Source organism: Hemibagrus wyckioides, linkage group LG01, assembly GCF_019097595.1.
Source record: "Hemibagrus wyckioides isolate EC202008001 linkage group LG01, SWU_Hwy_1.0, whole genome shotgun sequence".
Taxonomy (NCBI): domain Eukaryota; kingdom Metazoa; phylum Chordata; class Actinopteri; order Siluriformes; family Bagridae; genus Hemibagrus; species Hemibagrus wyckioides.
Genome location: NC_080710.1, coordinates 33325780 through 33338279, shown reverse-complemented (window position 1 = coordinate 33338279; position 12500 = coordinate 33325780). Strand labels below are relative to the sequence as shown.

Sequence of the window (12500 nt, the reverse complement as noted above, 5' to 3'; positions counted from 1 at the left end):
GTGTACCTGTGCACTCACCTAAGAGTGTGACGTCATCACACACACACACACACACACAATACGGTAAAGATACACACTGGGTGTTAACTGCAGAAGCGATGTTCATGTTCATCACCAGCAGGAGTAAGTATCATTGTTACTGTTATGCAGCCAGTCATCCAGCTTGTTCTACACCAATCAGGCATAACATTCTGACCACTGACCAGTCAGGGGATCATCTGTCTTATTCACTTCATCATGGCACCTGTTAGTGGGTGGGATATATTAGGCAGCAGGTGAACATTTTGTCCTCAAAGTTGATGTTAGAAGCAGGAAAAATGGACAAGTGTAAGGATTTGAGCGAGTTTGACCAAAAGAACCAAATTGTGATGGCTAGACCACTGGATCAGAGCATCTCCAAAACTGCAGCTCTTGTGGGGTATTCCCGGTCTGCAGTGGTCAGTATCTATCAAAAGTGGTCCAAGGAAGGAACAGTGGTGACCTGGAAACAGGGTCATGGACGTTCAAGGCTCATTGATGCATGTGGGGAGAGAAGGCTGGCCCGTGTGATCTGATCCAACAGACGAGATACTGTTGCTCAAACTGCTGAAGAAGTTAATGCTGGTTCTGATAGAAAGGGGTCAGAATACACAGTGCAGGACGGGTCAGGGCTGTTTTGGCAATATTAGGCAGGTGGTCATAATGTTATGCCTGATTAGTGTGTATGTACATCTCTAGTCAATAGTAACATTTATTCATATCTATGATAATGTGCGGTTTGTGAGTTTTTGTGCCGTTGGTATGAAGAACACTTTCAGAGAGATTTAAACTAAACTACCATCCCTTCAGGGACGAGAAGCTCAGCGGTGCTTTCCCTGGAAGTTCTCCGGTCTGAATGTGTTATCTTTTGATGACAGGATGAGGATGAGAGGTCACGAGAAGCCGAGGCACAGAAACCAATATCCGAGCTCAGCTTACTGCAGAGAAAAATACTGAAACCCAGGGATCAAGACCAAAATATCAAAACATTCATCTGTCTTTCTGTCTCTCTCTCACCCTCTGTCTGTCTCTCTGTCTGACTCTCTCTGTCTTTCTGTCTGTCTCTCTCTCACCCTCTGTCTGTCTCTCTGTCTTTCTGTCTGTCTTTCTCTCACCCTCTGTCTGTCTTTCTGTCTGTCTCTCTCTCCCTGTCTGTCATTCTGTCTCACCCTCTGTCTGTCTCTCTCTCACCCTCTGTCTGTCTCCCTCTCCCTGTCTGTCGTTCTGTCTCACCCTCTGTCTGTCTCCCTCTCCCTGTCTGTCGTTCTGTCTGTCTCTCTCACCCTGTCTGTCTTTCTTTCTCCCATTCTGTCTTTCTGTCTCTCTCTCTCCCTCTCTTTGTCTTCTGTCTGTCTCTACCTCTCTCTGTCTGTCTTTCTGTCTCTCTCTACCTCTCTCTGTCTGTCTCTCCCTCATACACACACACACACACACACACACACAAACACAGAGCTGGAGGTCATGAACAGCTTTTGTAAGTCACTGAGAATTAAACACAAATTCAATGAAAAGGAAATGTGTGAGAAGGAACACACACAGACAACACACACACACACACAACACACACACACACACACTGTCCAGGCCGGTGTGTGTGTGTGTGTTACTCAGGTTAGGTTGCATGGGAGGGGTGGAAGGAAGGAAGGATGAATGGAAGAGAGTGGAAGGAAACCGGTGAGATTACAGAACACCAAAAAAAGACAGAGAAAGACACACACACACAGACACACACACAGACACACACACAGACACACACACAGACACACACACAGACACACACACAGAGATGTTTATACTGGAACAAACAGACTGTGTAATGGGCGGTCACCGGGTTTCTGGGAACAGGGATTATTAATAACATACTTCCTTCTGACCATGCGGAAGGGGGCGGGGTCAGTGCCCTTGTTGTAAAGTCAATTGACATCACTCAGCCAATCAGATTCCTTTCAACTGTTTCCACTTAGAGGACCGGCAGCATGAAAGCGAGACAGAAATAAGTCGGGTTATGAGAAACTGAGTCAGATAGGAAGCCATGGTGAAATCATGATGTCTTTCTCTGTCTCTCCCCTGTCTGTCTCTCCTTCTCTCCCTCTGTCTGTCTCTCCCTTTCTTTCTGTCTCCCTCTTCCTCCCTGTCTGTCTTTCTGCCTCTCCTCTCCCTCTGTCTGTCTCTCCCTGTCTTTGTCTCTCTCTCACCCTGCCTGTCTTTCTGCCCCACTCTCTCTTTCCCTCTCTCTCTCTCTCCTGTCTGTCTTTCAGTCTCTCTCTTTCTCTCTCTCTCTCCCTTCCTCCCTGTCTGTCTGTCTGTCTGTCTGTCTTTCTCTTTCTTTGTCTCTCTCTCCCTGTCTGTCTTTCAGTCTCTCTCTCTCTGTCTGTCTTTCTCTCTCTTTCTCTCTGTCATCTGTGTTTCTCTCTCTCTCTCTTTCCCTCTCTCTCTCCTGACACCCCCACACATCACCTGTGTATAAACACTCCCATGTTGTGTGTGTTGCAGGTTTCGTGCTGGTGATTGGCCTGGTGTCGTTCTACAGGATCGGGCTGTACACACACCTGTCGTACTCGTGCTATGTGAACATTGCTGCGGGTCTGTTGGCCACGCTGGCTGCTGCCCTGCTGATATGGAACATTCTGCATCGCCGTGACGACTGCACGGGACCGCCCGTCATCGTCATCAGCCGCTCGCTCGCCATGAACTTCACACCGCGCATAGACAATGAATATGTGGAGTCGCCATGCTGACACACACACACACACACAGACAGACACACACACACACCACACCACACACACTACACACAGACAGACACACACACACACAGACACCACACCACACACACACAGACAGGCCTAAGAGAGTTCTCCAACATGTTTCTATTTCAACAAGAACATTTATAAAGATGTTTTGAGCTAACTTTGAAAGGAATATTTAATTACAGCAACACTGCTGAATCCTGCGCTCTGATTGGTGGATCAGGGGTTGATTAATTCTCTCTAACAGCAGCTCTGACAGTAGCGCAGGTATATACTAATGCACTTGTTCTAATAGGTTACAGTTTCCATAGCAACATCGTATTCACAGGGACGTGTCCGGCGGATGCACCGCGTAAACACGCGTCTTTAAAAAGTGTCTTTTTTGGAAGGAGTTTATGGGAGGAGTCTCCAGTGTCAGAGGTTTAAGATGAAGAGTTTCTCAGAAACCTGACGAGAGACAGGACACAGAGAGCCTGGTGAGGGAGAGACTGTTTATAGCTGCTACAGCGCATGTAAGAAGCAGAACTAACTCATCTCATGGAGATTAAATGTAACTATAAAAGGGTAAAAAGTATGAAGAGTGCTTCAGGAGATTTATGAATAAACACAGAAGTGCAGTGTAAGAGGAATAAAACACTTAGTTCTGTTATAGGAAAATAATCAACTGAAATTCATGCTGAAATCTCTCTCTCTCCCTGTCTGTCTTTCTGTCTCCCTCTCCCCCAGTCTCTCTCTCTCTCTCTCTCTCTCTCCTGGTCTGTCTTTCTGTCTCTCTCTCCCCTGTCTCTCTCTCTCTCTCTCTCTCTCTCTCTCTCTCTCTCTCTCCTGGTCTGTCTTTCTGTCTCTCTCTCCCCCTGTCTCTCTCTCTCTCTCTCTCTCCTGGTCTGTCTTTCTGTCTCTCTTTCATCTATGTTTCTCTCTCTTTCCCTCTGTCTGTCTTTCCGTCTCTCTCTCCGTCTGTCTTTCTCTCTCTCTCTCTCTCTCTCTCTCTCTCTCTCTCTCTCTCTCTCCTTTCGCTCTCTCTCAGTTCTGTTATAGGAAAAGAATCAACTTTGCTTTAGTGCAACACCACACTGTCACTCTGTATTTTACTGCAACACACACACACAGAGTGTTTATTACTCACATAACGTATGCAGTGTAGAATATTTATAAATTATATGGAGTTTCTTACAGGTGGAGAGTCATGAAAACATATCAAGTACAATTTAACACACACACACAAACAGCACTGAGCAGGAGGACATGGCTGATGTGGGACTTTTGGAGAAATACAGTGAAGTGGAGAGACTCTGCTCATATCCTGAATAATATATATATCAACACTCTCTCTCTCTCTCACACACACACACACACACACACACACGGAGCACTAGGACAGCTGGAGTGACCGCAGCACCCAGTATACTGAACTGGAGCACAAAATCAAGCTGGATCTTGACTTTAATCCTCTCTCTTGACACAACGAGTAAAATATAGACACTTGTTCAGATTGAGAGAGAGAGAGAGAGAGAGACACACAGACAGACAGACAGAGAAAGAGACAATGATCATTTGGTACCAAAGAGTTTATGAAGTGAGTAATGTGTTTTTTTAAACGCTTCCTGGTCCACTGAGGGTGATCACGGACAGAGCGCAGACTTTTACACAAGGTCTGTAATGTAGAGACAGACAGGCGTCTCACTGGTCACTCTGGTCACTCTGGTCCCTGTATTTATGGTACCTGTATTTAACTCTATAGAGTTGAGCTGAATTATATAATAGAATTTTAATCAAGATAGTATCACGTGTATAAACCAGCACTCTATACAGACGGTCACTTTTACCCTGATCAGGACTAAATACTCGATAGTAATGACGTATTAGAGAGATAATAATAATAATAATAGTAATATGTAATAAATGTAATATTGTAATATAATAAACTTTATTTCAACCTTTTCCCTGACTGAGACTAACTAGTGTGTGTGTGTTTATGGAAGGAGTCTCCTGTGTCAGTGCTGTGTATCAGTGAGTGAGTGTGTGTGTGTGTGTGTGTTGTACAGAAGTGTGGATTTCTGAACATTCGATCTCTTGTACCTAAAGCACTTATTGTTAATGAACTGATCTCAGATAATAGTTTTGATGCACTCTGGACTCGCATTTATAGATTTACTAAATTCCTTTGGGGTTAAACAAAACATTAATAGACCAACTCATCATTTTAATCACACACTATATCACACGGGACTGATGTCACTGATATAGATATCCTACCTCAAAGTGATGACATCACAGACCATCACCTCTTAGTGTACACTCTACCTGTAGAACATATTAGACACGTCTCTCCACGTTATAAACTTGGTAGAACTATAACTCTGACCACTAAAGACAGATTCATAAACAATCTGCCAGATCTGTCTCAACTTCTTACTAGACCCCTAAATGCAGATGATTTAGATGAAGTAACTAACAGCATAGGCACTATCTTCACCAGCACACTAGACACTGTTGCCCCCATCCGACTAAAAAAGGTCAGAGATAAAACACCTGCACCATGGTATAATAGTCATACTCACACCCTCAAGAGAGCAACCCGTAACCTCGAGCCAAAGTGGAGAAAACCAAATTAGAAGTTTTCAGAATTGCATTTAGAGACAATTTGTCCAGCTATAGACAGACTCTAAAAGCTGCTAGGGCTGAGCATCTAATCAAAATGATATAAACCAGAACAATCCCAGATTCTTATTCAGTACAGCAGCTAAACTAACAAAGCATCAGATTTCTGGAGAGAGTATTTCAGCACAGTTTAGTAGTGAGGACTTCATGAATTTCTTCACTGAAAAAATTGATAGCATCAGGAACAAAATATTGGATGTTCAACCATTGACGGCATCTGGTGATCCAGACCAGCTTATAGCTCCACACTTAAAGCTACAATGCTTTACCAGCATAGGACAGGAAGAGCTGAATAAACTTATCACCACGGCTAAATCAACAACGTGTTTGCTAGATCCAATTCCAACTAGATTGCTAAAAGAAGAAGTGATACATGCAGCTGGAGAGCCTCTTCTCAATATTATTAACTCCTCGTTATATCCAGGTCATGTCCCAAAATCTCTCAAGTTAGTAGTTATTAAGCCTCTTCTTAAGAAACTGAAACTAGACCCTAATGAAATATCAAATTACAGACTGATTTCAAACCTTCTGTTTATATCTAAAATATTAGAAAAGGTGTCAGCTCAAGTATGCTCCTTCCTACAGAAAAACAATATCCATGAAGAATTTCAGTCAGGTTTTAGGCCCCATCATAGTACAGAAACTGCACTAGTTAAAATCACTAATGACTTGCTCTTAGCTTTGGACCAAGGCTGCATCTTGATTTTAGTCCTGCTTGATCTTAGTGCTGCCTTCCACACTGTAGATCATAATATTCTCATAGATCACTTACAAAATCACACAGGTATGCAGGGACAGGTATTAAAATGGTTTAGATCCTACCTGTCTGATCCATACCACTTTGTAGATTTCAATGGAGAACTGTCCAGTGTAGTGCCAGTGAAATACGGGGTCCCACAAGGGTCAGTTTTAGGACCTCTGCTTTTCTCGGTATACATGTTTCCATTGGGTAACATCATTAGAAGACAAGGGATTAGTTTCCATTGTTATGCCGATAATACCCAGTTATATATCTCATCAAAACCAGATGAAATATCTAATTTGTCTAAACTAACTGAGTGTGTTAAAGATATTAAAGATTGGATGACCGATAATTTTCTATTACTGAATTCTGATAAGACAGAGATATTACTTATTGGTCCAAAAACCAGTACACAGAAGCTCTCGCAATTCAGCTTGCATCTAGAAGGATGCACTGTTACTACTAGCTGGACAGTGAAAGACCTGGGTGTAATATTAGACAGCAACTTATCCTTTAAACATCATATTTCCTATATCACAAAAACAGCCTTCTTCCATCTTAGAAATATTGCCAAGCTTAGGAACATTTTATCTGTATCTGATGCAGAAAAACTAGTTCATGCATTCCTGACCTCCAGACTGGACTACTGTAATGCATTACTAGGTGTTTGTCCTGCATCTTCAATAAACAAGCTACAGTTAGTCCAGAATGCAGCCGCCAGAGTTCTTACCAGGTCAAGAAAATATGATCATATAACCCCAATATTATCATCCCTGCACTGGCTACCTGTTAAACTTAGAATTGACTATAAATTAGCTCTACTCACATACAAGGCTCTAATTGGTTTAGCTCCCATGTATCTCTCCAGTCTTCTAACACGTTACAATCCACCACACTCTTTAAGATCACAAAACTCTGGACTTCTGGCAGTTCCCAGAATATCAAAGTCCACAAAAGGGGGTAGAGCGTTTTCGTATTTAGCTCCTAAACTTTGGAATAGTCTTCCTGACAGTGTCCGGGGCTCAGACACAGTCTCCCAGTTTAAATGTAGACTAAAGACTTATCTCTTTATCCTGGCATTCATCTAACACATCCCATAACCTTGTGCTCCAGTACATCTGATTAAATACACATTATCATCTAGTGCTGCTAATATTATGAACAGCAGCTACGCTAATGCTGTTCCATTGTTTCCCTTCTTCTACCCATCCCGAGGCATACAGAGACTGTGCTCCAGTGGCATCCGGAGATGGACCAGCTCCAGCCGGGTTCTGCTTTGTGAGGATTGAGGTATTCAAAGCAACTCTGCCAACCTTATGTGGACGACAACAACCTCCTTATTAATTTACACAACATTCTACACATGCTGTATCGGCATCACACAACTGACCACACATAAATGCAGAAAGGACACTGTTCATATCACACTTTCCGCTGTCACCCAAATGAGGATGGGTTTCCTTTTGAGTTTGGTTCCTCTCAAGGTTTCTTCCTCTTACCATCTAAGGGAGTTTTTCCTTGCCACAGTCGCCTCAGTCACCTCAGGTTTGCTCACTTGGGATAACATCTAGGACTGTCTGTCTGTTTGTCTGTTTATATGTTTGTTGTTTTCTTATGCTGTTTCTCATGTAAAGCTGCTTTGAGACAATGCTCTTTGTTAAAAGCGCTATACAAATAAATTGAATTGAATGTGTAAGGAGTCTCCAGTGTCAGTGCTGTGTATCAGTGTGTGTGTGTGTGTGTATGTGTGTGTGTGTCAGTGTATGTGTGTGTGTGAGAAGTGGTGAAGCAGTCTCCAGTGTCAGTGCTGTGTATCAGTGTGTGTGTGTGTGTGTGTGTGTATGAAATGTATGGTGTGTTTAAGTTCTCTTAGCTCTATTAGAGGACAAAGATCAGAGGTTCACGACCAGGAAGGTGTTTCTGGACAACCAGTAATACAACCGGCTATGTGTCACTGGCACAGGAACCAGCACAATAGATCCCTCTCTCTGTGTGTGTATGTGTGTGTATGTGTGTGTGTGTGTGCATGCTGAAAATAACAATCAATAGCTGCTCACCCTCAACCTGTCATCACCTGTGTTAAATCCTGTTCTTTTCCCCTTTCTTCTTTTACACACACACACACACACACACACACACACACACACTGTAACACTGAGGAAAAAACATGATCTGTGAGGTTCATTTCCATTTTAGTGATGTAACATGACGTTGTTGCTTTGTTACACAGCTCTAAGAGACTCCAGGGGGAACTCTGGAGATTTTAGAAGAAGTCACTGATATTTCAAATAAGTGGATATTTAACACAGTGCATCAGCTCGGCTTTGCTATTTAATTTTACGTCACTGATCTGTTGAAATAATCCTCTGACCCAGTGACAGGCGTGAGGTTTCTCCCCCTCTACTGTGTACGGGGGAAAGGTAGACGGCAAAAGAAGACAGAGAACTATTTCACTAGTTTTGTATTCAGATAAACAGGAATAGAACAGAAATCCAATGTGGCTTTAATCTGAACAGGTAAGAGCTTGAATATTCAGAGTAGAGATAAAAGAATGAAAGTTCTAGCATATTCCACAACCTTCTCAATAAATTCAACGTTAATTAGTGCATCGTGTTATTTTAACTGTACTGGAGAAAATAAGGCACCACAGTAACAGGACGTGTCTCAAAATTGATTAAATGATAATACATTTATTAATATTAACGGAGCTGTAGCAACATCTGGAGAGTTCTGGTCACTCCTGCCATGTTAAGTAGCCTTAATTTGTCACATATACACCGATCAACCATAACACTGAGAGAAGTGAATCAGACTGAGTATCTCCTCATCATGGCACCTGTTAGTGGGTGGGATATATTAGGCAGCAGGTGAACATTTTGTCCTCAAAGTTGATGTTAGAAGCAGGAAAAATGGACAAGTGTAAGGATTTGAGCGAGTTTGACCAAAAGGGCCAAACTGTGATGGCTAGACCACTGGATCAGAGCATCTCCAAAACTGCAGCTCTTGTGGGGCGTTCCCGGTCTGCAGTGGTCAGTATCTATCAAAAGTGGACCAAGGAAGGAACAGTGGTGAACCGGAGACAGGGTCATGGACGTTCAAGGATCATTGATGCACGTGGGGAGTGAAGGCTGGCCCGTGTGATCCGATCCAACAGACGAGATACTGTTGCTCAAACTGCTGAAGAAGTTAATGCTGGTTCTGATAGAAAGGGGTCAGAATACACAGTGCAGGACGGGTCAGGGACCAACACAATATTAGGCAGGTGGTCATAATGTTATGCCTGGTCAGTGTACATTCCAGCATTCTGAAATTCTTTACTCAGATATTTCATTCTTGGAGGGTTGGGGTCAGAGCTCAGGGTCAGCCATGATGCAGTGCCCCTGGAGCAGGGCTTGTTCAAGGGCCCAGTGGTGGCAGATTGGCGGTACTGAGACTTGAACCCTGACCCAGAGTCTTAACCAGTTGAGCCACCAGTGCAACACCGATCTCTTGTGTTCTGCACATGTAACATACCAAAATTTACGTTTACGGTACATGGCAGATGTCCTTATCCTGTATCCATAGCAACTTATTACATGCTATCTCATTTTATACAGCTGAGCAACTGAGGGATAAGGGCCTTGTTCAGGGGCCTAGCAGCTTGGTGGACCAGGGATTTGAACTCACAACCTTCTGATCAGGTAGTCCAAGACTTTAACTACTAAGCTACCACATGCCAAAATGTTCATAAGACCAATGTAGAACATAAAAGATAGGTCAGTTAACCTGAAGAACACCATCCCTACAGTGAAGCATGTGGGTGGTAGCATCATGCCATGCTTCTGCTTCTGTTCAGCTGGGACTGGGGGCTCTGGTTAGGACAGAAGGACACATGGATTGCTCCAAACAGCAGTCTACCTTGGCACAAATCCTACAGGACTCTGATAGGCAGCTGAAGATGAAGAAAAGTTTCACCTTCCAGCATGATAATGACCCAAAAAAGGAAGAAGAAGATCTAAGGCTGTGTTCAGGGTTCAGGAGATCATCAGTCTGGTGGAGTAAATGGGGCTTCAACAAAGTAGTAGTTCTTTCAAGCATTGTGTAGACACACACACACACACACCACCCATTGCAGCATCTTGTTGTACGTGTGTGTCGCAGGCATGTGCCCATCTGCACGTCTGCTGTGTGCAGGCGAGATAGGAAATGAGCTATTCCAGTCCTGGGTATGGTGCAGGGAAATACACGTCGCTTACACACACACACACACACACACACACACACACAGAAGAATATTCAAATATTCAGCTATTCAGTGCAAGACAATGCCTTCAGTGCCACACTGCCATGCTTTTAAGTGTGTGTGTGTGTGTGTGTATGTATGTGTGTGTTAAAACTCTTTACCATGCTAAATTATTATTAATATTATTACTGTGAATTTCAATCTAATCCTCACTTGTTCCGTGTCTCTCCTGTGTTTTCTAGGCAATTATTTGCCCCCTGTTGCCCCCGAGGTGTCACAGTCGAGTGAAGATGTGTGTGTTGGGGTTAATTGTAATAAATCTACCCCCACAGTGAAGCAGGGTGCTGGTAGATTCATGTTAACTACACACAGTTCGTCCTTGTCTTTCTCTGGGATTCTGGGATCACGTACGTGTGTGTGTGTGTGTGTGTGTGTGCACCTCTTGATGAGCTTGATGGCCCTGAAGGCCTCATCCATGTCCCCGATGGTGAGATAGAAGCTGAAGTTCAGCATGGCGTCTCTGGTCTGCTTCTCACACTCCTCCAAACCAACAAAGTCACGCAGAGCTCGCCGCACCACCATGTGGCAGGAGGAGGGAACTGCAGCAGGGGTCAGGGAGCTTGTGTCCAGCTCTCCTGGCTACAAACACACACACACAAAAAATCAATGCCTTATCTAATGAAGCTGTTTTGACTCCATTATTAAAGGGTAAATGAAATGTAAATGAAATCTCTTTTTAAAATAAAAATTCTTCAGAAAAATAATGAAATAAAAGACAGCAGATAAGAGATAGAGCAGAGATGTTTACTCACATGGGGCAGAAAGACTCCGCCTCTCCGAAACAAGAGCTGACCGTTAGAGCGGATGAAGAATAAGGCAGAAAGAAAAAACAAACAAACATGCAAATAAAGAGAAAAGGCTGCTGATGGGAGGAAAAAAACTGAAGAAAAAAATGGAAAAGATGGAACATTGTAGGAATGTGTGTGTGTGTGTGTGTGGGTGGGTGTGTGTGTGGGTGTGTGTGTACCTTGCAGGTGTAGTAGTAGTATGGTGTATCCAGTGCCAGTAATCCCTGCAGAGCAGCAGGTCTAGGCTGAGAGTCATGCAGGAGGAGACCATACTCCTGAGTCATGAAGAACGTCACCACCGACACACCCACCTTCACAAATACACACAAACACACAAATAAACACATCCACCTAACATCCACCTGTCTATGTGTGTGTGTGTGTGTGTGTATTGTACCTTGTCTGTAGCATGTGAGTGGTTGGTGATGTGGTACTCAGAGTTCACTAGAACTGTTTCGCACACAAAGAGGCGTGGCTCACTCTCATCCCAGAACTGAGAGAATGGATAACGACCTGCAAGCTCGGCCTCCTCATGTTGGGCACTGTAACACGCGCACACACACACACACACACACACACACAAAAGTCATACCTCCAGTTCGTAGGAGTTTGTGTCAATAGCATTATGGATTATCTTGGATGAGTGGCAGACAGTCACAGCAGCTCTGCCTTCTTTTCTGCTTTTTTTTGTTTTGTTTAATGTTTCTTGGTGTGTTTGTTGTATTTTTATGCACTTTATCAAATCCTCATGCAACTACACAACTAAGGGGTCCAAGCTGGTTACTTTTGCAGTATGCTTTGTACTCTTTTTTTCAGACCTTGTCCATATGCTTCCTGAATACACACCCAGGGTAAAAAGAGAACCACCTCAGAAAAGGTCTGTGAAGATCTGGACCGAGGATGCCTGTGAGAGACTGAGAGACTGTTTCGATAATACAGACTGGGAGACACTCTGCAGCTCTCATGGCGAGGACATTGATGGTTTCACCCACTGCATCACGGATTATATAAATTTGTGTGTGGAGAATACTGTACCATCTCGAAGGGTACGGTGTTTCTCCAATAATAAACCCTGGGTGACCCCTGAGCTCGAAGACCTGCTAAATGAGAAGAAGAGGGCTTTTATTTCAGGGGATAAAGAGGAGCTTAAAAGAGTTCAGAAGGAACTCTAATACAAGATGAGACGGTGTAAGGAGAGTTACAGGAGGAAACTGGAGGAGCAGATATCACATAATGTCCGTGATGTGTGGAGAGGACTG

The 12500-nt window shown here is 43.5% G+C and overlaps 2 protein-coding genes across 4 annotated transcripts in view; one reads left to right on the top strand and one right to left on the bottom strand.

The window, feature by feature from the left end:
- tmem204 (transmembrane protein 204) overlaps positions 1 to 4709 on the top strand; it is a 15681-nt gene extending 10972 nt beyond the window's left edge. Inside the window, exon 3 of the mRNA XM_058387126.1 lies at positions 2512 to 4709. Within this exon, the coding sequence (XP_058243109.1) occupies positions 2512 to 2756 (245 nt within the window). The 3' untranslated portion in view covers positions 2757 to 4709. The remainder of the gene's footprint in view (positions 1 to 2511) is intronic.
- Positions 1 to 12500, bottom strand: part of ift140 (intraflagellar transport 140 homolog (Chlamydomonas)) — a 43696-nt gene that overhangs the window by 20017 nt on the left and 11179 nt on the right. For 2 of the 3 annotated variants that reach the window (XM_058387104.1, XM_058387097.1), the window contains exons 16-19: positions 11639 to 11783; positions 11421 to 11552; positions 11206 to 11241; positions 10833 to 11032 (exon numbers count right to left, since the gene is read on the bottom strand). In XM_058387104.1, coding sequence (XP_058243087.1) covers positions 10833 to 11032; positions 11206 to 11241; positions 11421 to 11552; positions 11639 to 11783 — 513 coding nt within the window. The remainder of the gene's footprint in view (positions 1 to 10832; positions 11033 to 11205; positions 11242 to 11420; positions 11553 to 11638; positions 11784 to 12500) is intronic. The other variant, XM_058387113.1, reaches the window with a different exon arrangement.